Source organism: Pelecanus crispus, chromosome 15 (genome assembly GCF_030463565.1).
Source record: "Pelecanus crispus isolate bPelCri1 chromosome 15, bPelCri1.pri, whole genome shotgun sequence".
NCBI lineage: Eukaryota > Metazoa > Chordata > Aves > Pelecaniformes > Pelecanidae > Pelecanus > Pelecanus crispus.
This window is the reverse complement of record NC_134657.1, coordinates 10,346,347-10,361,406: the sequence shown is the minus strand read 5'-3', so window position 1 is coordinate 10,361,406 and position 15,060 is coordinate 10,346,347. Positions and strand designations below refer to the sequence as shown.

The following is a 15,060-nucleotide window of genomic DNA, read 5'->3' as shown; positions in this document are numbered from 1 at the left end:
CGGCTCCGCGGGAAGGGCCGCGCGGGGGGCGCTCGGCGCGCCCTTCCGCAGCCAGCAACGACGCCGTCACGCGCAGGCCAGCGCGGGCCGCGTTTGCAGAGCCGACCCCCCCCGCAACGGCACCGAGGAGGGGCAGGCGGGTGAGGAGGATGGAGGATAAAGGTCCCCAAAACCGGCTACCGAGCCTGTGGCGGCACTGACAGCGGAAATCCTAGAGCCCGATCCTCCTCACCAGCCCCGTGTCCCCATTTAAGGCACTGTGGCAGCGGTGGGCTGTGCTCATTAGTAATTTATGACAGGAGTGTCTTAAGGCAACCAGGTAAAGTTAGCTAACATTGCAGTAATCAAAACAGTTTTGCTTTAAACAGCAGTAAATGGGCTGAAAATACAGCAGGTTTGAAGTGGAGAGGCTGAAGATAGGCACTTTCAGTTGATTTGAGTTTCTTCCCGTAACTCATGAATACGAACTCCAGGCTACAAAAAGAAGAGAAAAGTTGGACAAAGGACAGTCTCCTACAGCCCCTCACTGTAACAATCCTGCATTTTAAGAATTTAAGAGACTAGAGATAGGTAAAGAGGGATTTAAGAGTTCCCCCATGTTGGTTTTCCTAGCTGTAGTTTTCCTTTGTGCTTGCACACCGATACTTCTCACCCAGCACTATGCATCTGTTGCCAACAGTTACTGCGGTGTTTGCTGCTGCATTACAGCACAAACTGAAACACTGTCCTCCCATGAAATACTTGGGGATAACACGAGAACTCAAACCAAAGACTGAACTGTATGTTCCTGGCTTGCTATCCTGACCCAACGTTAGTATCATTTCACCTAGCAGCAAAGCCTGCACTTGAAGAAAGCCTACGTACTACGGCAGTGCACTTGGAACTGCCACTGAAAAGGATTCATCTAGCAATAGGCCAGGGCAGATGAAAACCAGTTCTCAGACAAAGGAGGCATACGGTATTTCTCCTTATACCTCTGCAACACGCAGCTGTAGAAACCAGGAACAACCCTGGGTTTTTAAGTATTTTTACTTTCACCTGTTTCACTCTGCACAGGTATCTAAGAGTCAGCTACTAGAGCTCCCACAGTGGTCACAGTTTACCACTCATTGCAGGCAACAGCTGTTAAAGCAGTCACTGCTATTTCAAACTGGTGTTGTACATGCTCTCATTTGAGTACCCTGGCTTTATTTAAAGTGTGCCAGTCAGTGAATCAACACCATCTATTCCAACCCTATGAGAAATCCCCATTTCAGTGAAACTTACCAGCAATGATGATGATTATGATGATAATGAGAACAACAGCTATCAGTATTGCCCACATCTGTGAAAAGAGCCATACAACACTTACTATGACCCATGCAACAGCATTAACTGGCCTTTAGGCTACAGGGAAGCAGCCCCTGCAAGGTACTTTCGCACTGTGTGCTAGATCTAACACAGCAAGTCAAACTTCTTCAGGAAGCAAGCCTGATTCACCATTACCACTCGGAAATGATAGGCGGGGCACGCAGGCAAAGCAGACCAACAGGCTCTTTGCCATCATGCCTCCATGCAAAGCCTGTCTCAGGCGACTATACGAGGAGGAGTAAAGAACTATTAAACATAATTTCTACTCTTACCCTATACCACATCTTTCACTGTCTCTATTGCTCACCAAAGGAGATGCCAACCCTTGCCAAGAGCTACAAGTAGAGGAGTCTGAGTGAGCTCCTTCTAATACTTCTCACACATTAACTCAACCTATGCATTTTTGGCCTTTTTCTTCCTGTTCCCCAAAGCCTCAGATTACCAAGGTGTTTCCCTCTGGCCACTACCATCTTAGACAAGGTCTTGCATCAAGCAGCACAGCTGGTAATCCAGCTTTTGGTTACTTCACCTAACCACTACACCATGTTTTAAAAATAGATGCTATAACTTAAATAACATTGGCTAAAGTCACTTTTACATCTGCCTTTTGAGATGCTGATGGTAATAGTGTTAAATGCAATACTGCATAGTGTAAGGATATGAGCCATGGTTACCTTACAGTTCTTCCACCAATACTTTCGTTTCAGCTTGGCCGCACTGGTCTCAAACTGGGAAGCTCCTGCTTGCAGTGCATCAGCACGGTCATCCAGTTCTGACAGCTTCTGATCTCGCTCCAACACCTTGTCCACATTCACTCTCATGATGTCAACAACCTACATCAGTGTAATGCTTACAGTAAGTTATCAGTTGTACCACCCACTGTGGAGCTTAATTAGTATATCCAGTCATAAGCTTAAACAAAACCATGAAATTCCCCTGTGGCAGGAAGCCCCTAATACCGACTTTAAAATGTCAGTAGTGCCAGTTGTGCTGGCATTCCCTTAGACCTGGGAAATAATTCCTGGCTCGCTTCAGAAGGAGTTGAGGCATATAAACATGATAGTCGACCATGTGTCAAAAAATACTGTCGGTAGCCAGCCTGGCTTTTGGACTCCCCAGGAATCTGGACATGTCGTATTTGGTGGTCAGCCTTCATTGCTACTGATGAGAGAAAAGCTTGTTCTCTGTAAGAACAAAGGCTTTTTATCTTCACTTATGCCACATCCTCAAGCACTGAGTTTGCAGCTAGTGTTTGGACATTGGTAACTTCTCTCTACTTCCCCATTCCAGCTGAATGGTTCTTTTGGTGGTTTTTTTTTTAAAAACCTTTGCAAGAGTTAAGATGACACAAGTATAATAAAGCAAGCTGAATGATATTAGATTTCCCCTTCATATAATGAAGGGGAAACTGCTTTGGCCAAAGTATCCTTTCTAGTTATGTAGGTTTCCCCAAAGGAAAATGATTGCACTGCTATCAGACTAGACTTTTACCTCATCTACTTGGTGTTGAGTCTGCTGAAGACGTCGATTACTGCCAGCAGCCACATTTGAGCTTCCAGGGATACTGGCTGACCTGTGGTAAAAAAAAAGTCATCATTATTCTGTTCAGCTTTTGATAGGTTGTGGTTTCGGTTTTAAATGGATATGCTTAGAGTACACAAGTTATCTGACATTCCTGAAAACAGGGAACTTGTATCCTTTGAATAAATACAGGGCAGTTTCCTACTGGAGGAGCAATGTTTTAACAGCTGACGATAGGTGTAAGTCATGCAGCGTCCCAACATCTTGCCAACGGATTGCTCGACATGCCTAAAAGACAGCAGTGGCTTGATAATAGTATGGTTTACAACAAGGCATATGACAACTCCCACAACGGTTCAGAGGGCTCCAGCATTCAAGAGTTTGGGCTCAGAAGCGCTCTTGTTTTCCAGTACAAACACAAATACTAGCCTTCAAGCTACAGTAGTTTACAAAAAGATTAAATACAGAAACTTAATGGTTAATCTAACTATGTGCTCTTCCAGTGGTTGCCTCTGCCTCTATTTCTTTTCAAACAGTGGACATGGAGAAAGAGAAAGCACAAAAAGGAAAAAAGCATTCAGCATATACAAGAAGTTACCTCTAGTCAACTCTGAATTCATAACCTCAGGCAGTCGAGTTCTTTTTACCAGCTGCAACACCCTACATCTTTCTAATGGATGCAAAAACCTCTGTACATACTTCTCATACCCTTTTCACTCCTTCAATTTTTGTTGCATAGAACTAGCTGTACTCGGTTTGCTTTTCCATGTTTTCACTTCTTTGCATCGCTGTTTAGTGCATCCTGACACTCAAAAGAGCTGAATCTGAGCGTTTGCTGTACATACACATTTGCACGTTGACTTCTACTTTACATTTAATGAGAACAAACGCATACACGCACAACAAGCAAACCAGGAAGCCTGCGACAAGGCTCGAGAGCAGCCCATGGATAACACAATACAACTGCTCCTCTGTTTCGGCACAAAGTCACCCTTTCATGCTGCCTCACTGCTGGCCCCAGACTGAAGAGCCTCGGAAGCGAGAGCAGAGCTTCCAAACACAACAACAAAGCCCGTTACCAGAACGCTCTCCCTCAGCGCCCTGGCTACGCGGGCAGCGCTTTCAGAGGCGCCTGGGGCCGGCAGCACTCGCACTCCGCCTCGGTTACCGCGGAGCCGCCGGGACAGGACACCCCGCCCGAGCAGCGGCCGAACGCCCCGGTACCCGGCCCGAGCGGCGGCTCAGGGCGTGCGGCCCAAGCGACGGCCAGGCTCGGCCTCCCGCCACCGGCCGCGCCTGCGGCCCCGCGCACAGCCGCTCCCGGAAGCCCCCGCCCGCGGGCGGCGCCGTTCCGACGCCAGCGGGCCGGGCCGGGCCGGGCCGGGCCGGGCCGGGCCGCCCGCGCTGCGCAGTAGGCCTGGGCGTAGGCCTGGGCCTGGGCCTGCTCCCGCCGCCGCTCCCCGGCTCCCCGCCGGCGGGCACCCCCGGGGCGCACCGCCGCCCGCACTCACATCCTGCCGGCGGGGCTCAGACCGCTGCGCGGGGAGAGCGTCCGTGCGGCTCCTGCCGGGAGGAACCCACAGCCCCGCCGGCGCCCGGGATGTGACGGCAGGCGCGGGCGGGCCCGGGGCGGGGCCTGTGCGGGGCCCGGGAGCCCCGCCTCAAGCAGGGCGGGGCCGGCGGGCGAGCCGCGGGCGGGGGGCTCTCCCCGCCCTGCCCGGCGCCGCAGGGGGGGTCCCCCACCCGCGTCAGTCCCACAGCCCCCTGAGGGGGGCCGGCCCGCGGCGGCAGGGCTTAGCACGGGCAGAATGCGTGAGGGAGCGAGGCCCGGGCCGCCCGGTGAGGGCTGCGGGCGGGAGCGCGGGCTTGGGCCCGCCTGCGACAGGACCCGCTGGGCCGGGCCCGAGGCGCGGGGGGGCCGGGGGAGCCTCGGGGAGCGACCCCCCGAGCCGCCCGCCCCCCCCCCCCCCCCCGCTGCAGCGTTTGGGCGGTGTTGCTGTGGCGGCTGCCCCGGCGGGGGGTGCCGGGACCCGGGGAGGCCGCAGGACGCGGCCGGCTCCTCTGGCCATCCCGTGGGCGTTAATGCGCCCTGGCGTGCGCCTGTGAGCCCCGCTGCTCGCCGGAGCACCCTCCGAAGGGGGGCCATTACGCTGCCTTGCATGCAAACGCATGGCCTGAACTCTTGGGCTCACGTGGTGATTTTGAGATATCATTGTGCTTAGACAGTGGGAAAAGTGTGCATGTTTACGGTTTTTTCTTTTTTAAATTGTATCCGCGCGTGCCTTGCATCAGCTGAGGGCAAGCGCAAGATGCCGAAGGGCGCAGGCCTGCCAGGGCAGGCAGCTTTGTTCCGCCCCCCCCGTGCTGCTTTGGAAGGGCTCTCGGCACGGCCTAAGCCCGGGAGCACCCGTGGGCTCAGTGCTGAGACCCAGCGGGGCTGGGCCTGGCTGGGAGGGAGTTGACGTTCATCGCCGCCTGTACGGTGCTGTCTTTTCGATCTGTGCCCAAAACAGTGTTGATAACACGCTGATGTTTTGGCTGTCGCTGCATGGTGCTTGCGCGGCATGGAGGCCGCCCCTGTTTCGCAGGCGGCCCCCGCGGCGAGCGGGCTGGGGCTGGGTGAGGGGCTGGAAGGGGGCACAGCCGGGACCGCTGCGCCAAACAGCCCGCAGGGCTGTTCCACGCCAGGTAACAACGGCCTCAGCAGGAAAGCTGAGGGGAGGGGAGGGGAGGGGTGGGGTGGGGTGGGGTGGTCTTTCCAAGGCGGCTGGTGGGAGGTAGTGAGTGACTGCCTTTGCATCACTTTTTCTTATTTTTGTTCCTTTTTTCCCTTTGCTTATTAAACTGTCTTTATCTCGGCCCAGGCATTTTTTATCACGTTTGCTCTTCCAATTTTCTTCCCCCATACTGCTGGGGAGAAGGGGGGGAGGTTGGGGAGCGAGCAAGCAAGCTGGTTGGTGCTTACCTTCTGGCCACGGTCCACCCAGCACGATGCTAAAGGAGAACCCAGGAATTAACAGGCACATAAAATGGAAAATCAGGGAAGTATCTGTGAGCAAACTGGGGAGTTAAATACTGATTTATTCTTAAAGAGAAACATAATTAAACTTGTTTCTCTGTAGTCCAGAAAAAAATTCTCCTAATGACGTCTCATCTTCTGTTGTGGTCCTGGGTTTTGGAAGACCTTACGCATAATAGCACTAACATAGTCTTTCCCAGACCAGATGATTAATTTATTAAAGCTATTTTTCCCTGCTAGGCTAGCCTCGTAGTCAGGTGCAAAATTTGCGTTATTGAGGGCTGGTTCGTGTAACTTAGGTTAGCTGTTCAGTGCGATAGTTAGCTATTAAGTCTCAGTATTACTGTGTCATTAAGTGTGACCTCTTAGGTTTCTGCATCTCCAGGCCTCTCTAATTCTACTAAGATTTGCCTCTGCTTTGTGCACAATGTAGGATTTGGCATTCTGCTACAAGGTGTGCATGGTTCCTCATGAAAAGCCCAGACACCCTCCCCTGAAAGCGATTGTCTGCTGAGGAGCAACTGGAAATAATTCCATCTCAGAAAAGCTAGTTGTCCATAGACGAGTACGTACCTGCCATGCAGATAAGATTATACAGAACTGCTTTAATTTGTGTTAGAATACCTAATCAGAGTTGAGGCCATCTAGGAGCCGGTGAAATATTTACAAATACGTAGCGTTATGTCACCTTACATCATTTCATGGAATGCTTCCAGATTTGATAAACTACAGCATATTGCCTTGGAAACTCATTTCCACCAAACTGGGCTGCTAGCCGCAGCCAGGCAGAATTTATATTTTAAGGACAAAGGGATTTTTAATGCTTTTGTGTAGTTGGAGTCATCTTGGCAAAACTTGTTATTTGAAGCTTGGGTGTTATGGGTAGATGGGTACCCCATGTCTGCGGTTTTAAACCAGTTTTCCTTTCTGCTCTAAGAGTGTGGACAACACTCAAAAGGAGAAGTTTCTGCTTGGGGTGAGAGCCTCAGGGGAAGAAAGAGAGGGTGGCTGCTGTGAAGAGGTTTTGTCTAGCAGCTGCCAGCATGGGAGCTGCAGCAGCACCTCGGGTCTACGCCAGAAGCGCAGAGCAGCGTCCCGGGGCTCGGGGCTGGCAGTGCCGTGCAGGGGAGCTGCGGAGCACCGCTGCGTGGCGGCACTCTTCAGCAGGAGACCCCGAAGAGTTTGCCTGTCCGAGAAATAAAGAGTTCCTCTCAAACGTGCTGCTTTACACACCAGACGACGGCTACACACTGGAATACAGCAGCAGAAAGGGCTGCAGCTCCAGGGACTGGGTTGTGGCCTTCAGCGAATCCCACCACGCTCCAGGGGCCGCAGGCCCACTCGCGCGCAGACTGCGAACTGTTCAGATTATAACCCGTAAGAAACTAGGTGCTACTTATGCGTTTAAAAAAAGGCGCACGCTTTGTATGGGGAAATTTTCTTTGTTTTTAATTTACAGCAGAAAGAATATAAAGCATTCAGAAAACATTTTCCATATTTTAAGGGCAATTCAAAACATTTTGCATGGTTCCAGCAGCTGAGTTCTTCAACAGATCCATTGATTCAGTGATGCTTTACATGCACGGTTACAAAAATAAAACTTACAAAAGAGAAGACATCTATACTAGTTTTACATGCAAGTCTTGGGGACCCCCCATTGGGCACCAACTATTGTGTGGAACTGCCATAAGCGTGCAACCAGAGAGGGGGTTCATGTTATATTCTGTATTTCTTTCACACAGTATTACTGCTGTCGAATGTGTTTCACAAAGGAGCAATTCCATTATCAGAAGACAGAAGATCTGGCTCCTGGCACTTGGGAATTCGGATTTTCCCGGAAAGCTGCACTTACTCATCTTCCGTGAAAATGTAAGTTCCACAACCAAGAAGAGGGTGAGCAGAATCACTTCACTGCAGGGGGAATCTTTCTGACTCCCCAGTGATACACCGAAGGGTTATGGCCCGACACAACAAAGCACTTGGCAGCTGTACCTAGCTTCAAGCATGCAAGCAGTTCTCTTGCGCCCATGGAATTGCTTGCATGTTTAGCAGCAAGTACATGCTTAAACGTTTGGCTGAAGCAGGATCTAGATTAGTAGATACACCACCAGGCCCATGGATCTGGAAGAGTAATTTGAAATAGCTCTGTATATTACTGAATCATTTTCTGTAAAGACAGGGAGTTAAAACATTTCCACTGAGGTCACTACTCTTGTTAGGAAAAGGTCGATTCTATATTGTCACATATTGGTTAATGGGAGCAACATTTCGGTTTCAAAATGTCAGAGTTCTTCCAGTATTAATACAGAGCATTTCCAATTCATTCCAAAGGAGATTCTTCGGCGTCTCCCGTTCCGTTTTTGTGTGAGAGGAAAATTTAACAGCTAAGGTCCCAATTCCATACAGTAAATCGAGGCTATGAGGCTGCCCACAGGCACGGTGTGAGCGCCAGGCCATTCGTTTTTCTTTTTTCCCTTTTTTCAAATTGAATCAGGTCATAAAGCAGCAGTTCAGAAATGTACAAGAGAATTCTGATAATGAGCTATAGCACATCTACTGTAATTCAATGCTGGCAGTGAAAAGAAGTAATTAAAAACAGGTACAATTCTAGAAAAGGCACCAAGAGCACTGACCCCAGTTTTTTTTGCCACAATCTGTGTTTTTACTCTTCTTTTAAAGACACCAGTTTAAAAGCTTCTTAAGTGTGAATATTTTTAGGCTTCACAACAAGCCTTGCGTTTAAACATTGCAGTTGGTGGCCGGGATCAAGCAATAACAACTATTCCAAAACTAACAATCTCAAAATTTACACCAGTCCATTCAGGAATTTTAAACTGCCACAAGCAAAACAAACACACAGGAGCAGTTTCTGATCTCGGACACATGTACATAACCCACAGTAACGACACGGACTTCAGGAGTTTCTTCCCTTACATTCCTGTGCAATAAAGATCAGAACCTGGTTCCCATTGCTGAGAATTTGTGACAGTTTTAAATTAGTAGTTCAATTTAAAAAAAATCTAATTTCTTTGGCTCCTCACTATGTGGAAATAGCAATATACCATGACACCCCTACAAGATCAGTTTGCATCTTTTTTTAAGTTTTACTTAATTTTTTTAAAATTTTTTGTGCAATTTTTATTACATTTTCTGACTTCCAGCAGGAGATATGAAAATGTGAAACATATTTTTCTACTTTCGTACTATTTTTTTTTTTCATTTTATGTTCATTCTAAGTGTTCTTTATTGGAGTGAGTGTATGGTGTTAAGCTAGATACGGTTTTTGTACTCTTATGATTATCTGCTTTGCAAAAGTAACTTAATTTTCTTAAGCAATATTAGCATTCACATTACTTGGCACCATTGGCAAAAAAAAAAAAAAAAAAAAAAGAAGATGGGGGAACAAACAAAGGAGGAAGGAATAAATAAATGAAATCCAACCAAACCAAACTCCTGGTAGCCAAAATCAAATGTAAACATATCCTTTTTTTTTCTTTTTTTTTTTTTTTTAAAGTAATGTTGCTCTGCCTTTTTTTCCTAAGTCTAAATACAGTAGCTCTTTTTTGCCATTTAGTCATGCTTTAGCAAAAATGTTCTTCTAAAGAACATTTAAAATAAAGTTTCTTATAGTGAAATAAAGTTTTTGTTTCATTTTACAGACCATAGCCACTAATGCTTTGCTTTGTTCATTTCTTTTTCTTGAGTTCATGCACATATCTCTTTGTTTTAATATATACAATATGTACAAACAATACATCCACACTCTGCTCGTTCATTCAGACAAAACTATACAAATAATAATTTTATCTTGCCAAGTTATTGACCCTTTGTGAATAAAATATTTAGTAATTAATCAATATATTCCCTTTCAAATATTTTTTCTCATTTTCCATTTCTACCTTCTATATATACAGAAACTGCCCAGATTTTGATGAAGTAGCCAAAATAAGAAATTTACTGGCCAGAATGCAGCACCACTCTGATCTTTAGGTGGTATAAAATGTCCAGGCAACATATGTATGTGACTCTGCAAAATGACAAGAGGTTTGACAAGTACTCAAGATAAAAAGCTACATGTTTTACAAATTATTTTAAGAACTTAATGAAAATAATAGTACACGAAAGTAAGGCTAGAAAATAAAGTGCTGAATATGAGAGAAAGTATGTGACAATTGGTATGTTTGCAGGTTCTAGTAAAAATACCAAAAAAACTTTTTAAAACTTGCTTAAGCTGCTCTCTCCGTTCCTCATGCATTACCCGTTTATCTCGTACACCAACCCCTTCTGTAAGTTCCCACGGGATGTATTAAAAACCTGCAGATTTAAAAAGTTGCATTAAGTGTGCTGTAGAGATTTAAATAAAACACAAAGGACAGAAGTGCGAAGGAAATGAGGATGCATGGACCCAATAAAGATGTACTGATCTAAGCCCCTCCACTGAGACTCTCAAAGCTTCAGTTCCTTGGAGATGACTGACAGGTGCAGGAACAGCATTCTTGTGTTGCTTGTGCATTCCCACCTTTTCTTAACAATATTTTTGGTATAATATTTGTACAGTTCCACATGTTGTTTAATACAGCCCTATATGAAAAGGATAATTAATCGCTTCTTCCTTCTTGGAGAATGAAGCAACTCACAATTTCCTCCTGGTGTCTTTTGTTTTCCCCATGATCCAACAGAAGATTGAGTTCCAAGATGTCTTGCTGAACAAATTAAAAGTTGTCCATGAAAGTGCAAATGCAATGACCAAAACATTACTGTTAAAATCCTGCAGCTGGTACTTCCAGAACTGCAGTGGGTATTTTTGTTGTTGTTGTTGCATGTCTCTGCTAAAAACAGAAAATGAAAACAGTCTGAAAAGCAATGTCACATTGCTACGGGATGCTGCTGCGTATCTTCAAGTTCCTTGGCCCTTTTCAATTCTTTCACTCTGAAAAAACAAAGAGGAGCTATATAACATTTCTATCGCAAATCTCCTTCAAGACAGAAAAATCAAAACTACTCCTCGCTCTACCCTCCCGTGCAAAAGAGCCAGCTCCCAGAGAAACGACAGGAGGGTAATACGTTCCTGACACCATAAACAGTTGGAAGCGCAAGAATGGGCTGCTAGAAATCAGATACAAACGCATTTGGAAAGATATACTTATTTCCAGCTACTGTTTTCTTTCCTGGTGTTTGTAACTACAGCTGGACTTCGTTCTGCTATTGGCCTATTTAATCGCTCGGGGGTTTTCTGGACTGCTGTTCATTAACCGATTTTGCAGCTGCCTGCTATTCCAGCTGTTACGGCAAAGGGGCTTTTCAGTGTCGACCTCTTTTCTCCGCACGTCGCTGAAGCGATGACAATTTGATGTTGCACCCAGCACAGCAGGGGAAAGAATCAGTCAGTCATACTTACAAGGGAGGCTCGATGTTGATACCGAATCTCACGTAAGAAGGTGTTTATATGCGAGTAGGATGAACCGGTATGGGTGTGAAGAAAGAGAATTTACTTCACGCTTACTCCAGCTGCTAGTAGCTGTATTTTCTAGCATGTTGGTAGCAGATTCGTGTTTTTTCCCAGCCAGCAGTGGAGGATGCTGCGTGCCAAGGGAGATGAACCTACAACGTGGAGGAGTCCCTCTCCCTAGATGTGGCCTGATGCTTCAGCTCTCAACTCTTTAAAAAGCATGCAATACGTCACCTCCTCTAGCACTTGTCAGCGTAAGAACTAAATCATCACTGAAAGCGGAAATAATTACAAATTAAAAGGATGAAGAGAAGGGAATCAGTTCAATCCCATCAAATAAAGCAGAATTCTGCATCGGTGCTGGAGTAGCAGCAATCCTCTGCTCAGGCTGACAAACTGGCTGCGTGTCAGTGAAGGCTCCCTGCAAAGGAGCCGCAACAAATCCATGGGGACTTCCCGTGCTGCCCCTAAACCCGAAGGCAGGTGCCCCGCTGAGCTTGCGGCAGCTTGGCTCTGCCTCCTTTTGCAGGGAGCTCCTTTCCGCAGCGCGATCCCTCTGCCACCTGCCTCCACGCGTCTCTCCTCTGCTACTGCGAGGGGATGGCCACCCCAAAAGGAGTAGAACACAGCCTAAATTCAGGTGATTTAGCAAAGCATGTACATGCCCAACTGACGTAGCAAAAACTTGAAAGGACACATAATGAAGGTATGGTACAAAGAATTGTGTCAGAGCTGCAAGTCTGCGTAACTGAATCCAACTAAGAGTGAATGAATTTAACGAAGCCTAAGCAAATATAGATAGTAGAAGGTGTCGGGAGAGCTAAGGAGCAGCAATGGCAGTTTGTTGCTTCTGTACGTAGACTTCCACTCACACATCCTCTTTTGGCTCTTGCACCATCCAGCTAATATACGGATATGATGAAGGCTATAAACTGACCTCTGTAAATACACCTCCGTTTCACTGTTTACTTTATTCATCTTTCTGCACATACTATTCCTCAGAATCACAGCCAAAAGGGAGCTGGCTGCTTTTAACTCTTTGTTTCAGCTCACTCAAAGCTCTAGCACTCAAAGGCATTCTCTTTATTTGTGAAACTGGGGGAAACGTGAGTCTGTGAATAAATCGCCCTAACCAATATGCAGGTCGGACCTTTGCTGATTACCTTAATTCCACCAAACTGTTTCAGAATGTCATGCATGGAAAGACAGAGGGCTCTGCCAGTCCAAATGAACATGCTGCTTTCAGAGCCTGAAGACCTACATCCAAGGGGCCATGGCACTCCTCTGAAACCGAGTCCGGCAGAGCGGGGCCTCAGTACGGCTCTCCCAGATGCCAAGAAGCGCTCTGATCCCTGGGCTGAGGAAGAGGCAAGGCAGCAAGCAGCACTACTGGTCCTGAATTCCTACCTGGGTAGCACTGGGCCAAGCCTAAATGCCTGCTACGACTTCACAGAGGCATTTTCTACGGGGAAATTTTGGCTCTAGGCAAGCTGGTGTCTAAAAGACCCTGCTGGTGTCAGGGGCGCGGGGGCTTCAGCAGCGCAGAGAAGGCAGCAGCAAGCCTCTGCTCGCGCCCAGCGGGCGATGACGTATTATGGTGCTGCCTGCGGGGCAAGTCCAGATCACCTTTTCATTACAGGAGGACTGGTACGGTGAACGGAAAACGCTCACAAATGACAAAATGACCGTCTTAGGTGTATTTAGTTTTCTTTCTTTTCTTGCAGCAGAAAAGCAGCCTCTCCCTTAAAATTATTACTAATATTTCTATTACTGCACAGCTTAGAAGCGGAAAGTGAGCCCAGATCACTGCTGTGCTAGAAAAGTGGGGTGTGCTTCTGTGCACTAGGCAATTTTTTAGATTTAGATTAACTATGTTCAAGAAACGATCTATTAATGCATGATTTGCAGTGCAACTTCCAAGTGTTTTCTGTTGCACTTCAGTACTGTAATGTAAAATTAACCTGTTATTACAGATCTCTTACTGAGAACATGCACATTAGATAAGCTGGTGGCTCTTCCACTGAGACATGCTATACCTTAGTTTAGCACTTCAACATGCAAGGACTACACTAACAAAGCACTTTTGCTGGAAGAATGCAAGACATGCTTTGCTGCAAACTTCAACCTACAGCATGCAGTATCTGTACTGGTGCAGACCTATTGAATCTGTTTAACTGGAACACACATGCCAATGGAAGTTAATTACTACAGCACTCAACATATGCGCTAGTACAGATCCTATTCAGAAATATCCAACACTTTTCCTTGGCCAAGTATACTTTACATTGGTTTACAGATTTTCAGGCTTATAAAAATGTTGCAAGTGCAATGGTAATTACTGCTTAAAAACACAAGCACATACTAGTATAGAATTTCCCTACAGCAAAGTTACAGACTTGGAGATTTGTCATGGGTACTTTACTGAAAGATGCTCTTTAGTACGTAATGGCTTAAAACAAACCCTGCATTCCACAGCATTTATAACTTAAGCTTCAAGATGATGACCGTTCAAATTTATGAAGCTACCGCAGTTTTTTTATTAAACTAACCTCTATGTTCAGTATACATAATTGTGCACGTGTTACATTAAAAATGGGAGTGCAGGTAGGTACGACAAGTCCTTTATTTGTATAGTACACTGCCTGGTAGGCACTGGTAGGTACCTTCGGTCTGTGGCTGAACCTCTCCTTGCTCACCACAGCGGGTGCTGAGAGGCCAGAGTTCTCCCCTCTCCTGGCAGCCGGCTGGAGGCAGCCCTGCTCAGCCGGGGGACCTGCGGCAGCACAGCCAGGGTGGAACTGCAGTACCTCCAACTGCTGCCAGTAACTGGGCAAACCCACGGCCAGACCACTTGGGAAGCACTGAAGTGTTGCTGCGAACGCCCTACTGCTTCCCCGAACCACGGCTAAACGTGAAGTGCCAGAACCAATGTACGCATCGAGCTAGATACCGGAAGAAGGTAATCCATTCATTTTATCATTTAAAATAACTGTTCTTAAACAAGCCTCTGAATTGCTTTATCAAGAGAACCTAAAACTAATCGTTTCCAACCAATTAATTCCTTATTAGATCATCTGTACTGCAGCCTTTCCTGTGTCTCAGAAGTCCTTTTAGTCCTCAGTTAACACTTCTTTTTGAGTAGGTTCCTTACTCAGTGGTACTTTGATTTGATTTTGTTACAACAATATAAAGTGTCAACATGAGTGTAGGGCTGCTATTTCCTCTTCATTAACGCTCGGTGTAATAAACCCTCTAAATTTTCAAATGTGGTTAGAAATACAGTTTGACCAGGGAAGAATTTTGGGCAAATTAGGACCCTTGAAAATAGAAATCCACTGAGTAAGTGCTGCTAGGAGAGCTTTTAAGTGAACAGTATAGCACTGCCTTCCTACTGGAAAGCAGTCTTCTTTGGTCCTTATTTTTTCCACTCAAATTCAGGCAGGGGAAGAGGGCCAAAGTGTAGCATTTGCAGTTACAAGCATTAATAAACTGCTCTAAGAAAAAGAACACTCCTGGGATTTATAGAATGGTACAGCAGAAAGGATGTTCCTAGAGAAGACGTTTCAATCCAGTCTGGTAGACTCACAGTGAGACTTTTTGGTTTTTACTAACAGAAAAAACAAGCGCGCTGAGAGCAAGTAATACCAGCAGGCCACGTGCCGATGGATGGTGCGCAAAGCTCTCCAGAGGTCTACGGGCACCGGTATGCTGCTTTGGATCA

General features: G+C 46.6%; 2 protein-coding genes across 3 annotated transcripts in view; both read right to left on the bottom strand.

Moving 5' to 3' along the window:
- Positions 1–274: 274 nt before the first annotated feature.
- On the bottom strand, positions 275–4,472 carry VAMP3 (vesicle associated membrane protein 3). The gene is made up of 5 exons (XM_009491917.2): positions 4,383–4,472; positions 2,842–2,923; positions 2,025–2,183; positions 1,267–1,324; positions 275–474 (listed from the first exon to the last, which is right to left on the bottom strand). Coding segments are annotated over exons 1-5 (321 nt in total). The 5' UTR covers positions 4,385–4,472; the 3' UTR covers positions 275–454.
- Positions 4,473–10,754: 6,282 nt separating this feature from the next.
- The window catches only part of CAMTA1 (calmodulin binding transcription activator 1), a 296,954-nt gene continuing 292,648 nt past the window's right edge, over positions 10,755–15,060 (bottom strand). For both annotated transcript variants that reach the window (XM_075721708.1, XM_075721709.1), the window contains one exon: positions 10,755–10,820. In XM_075721708.1, coding sequence (XP_075577823.1) covers positions 10,757–10,820 — 64 coding nt within the window. In that variant the 3' untranslated portion in view covers positions 10,755–10,756. The remainder of the gene's footprint in view (positions 10,821–15,060) is intronic.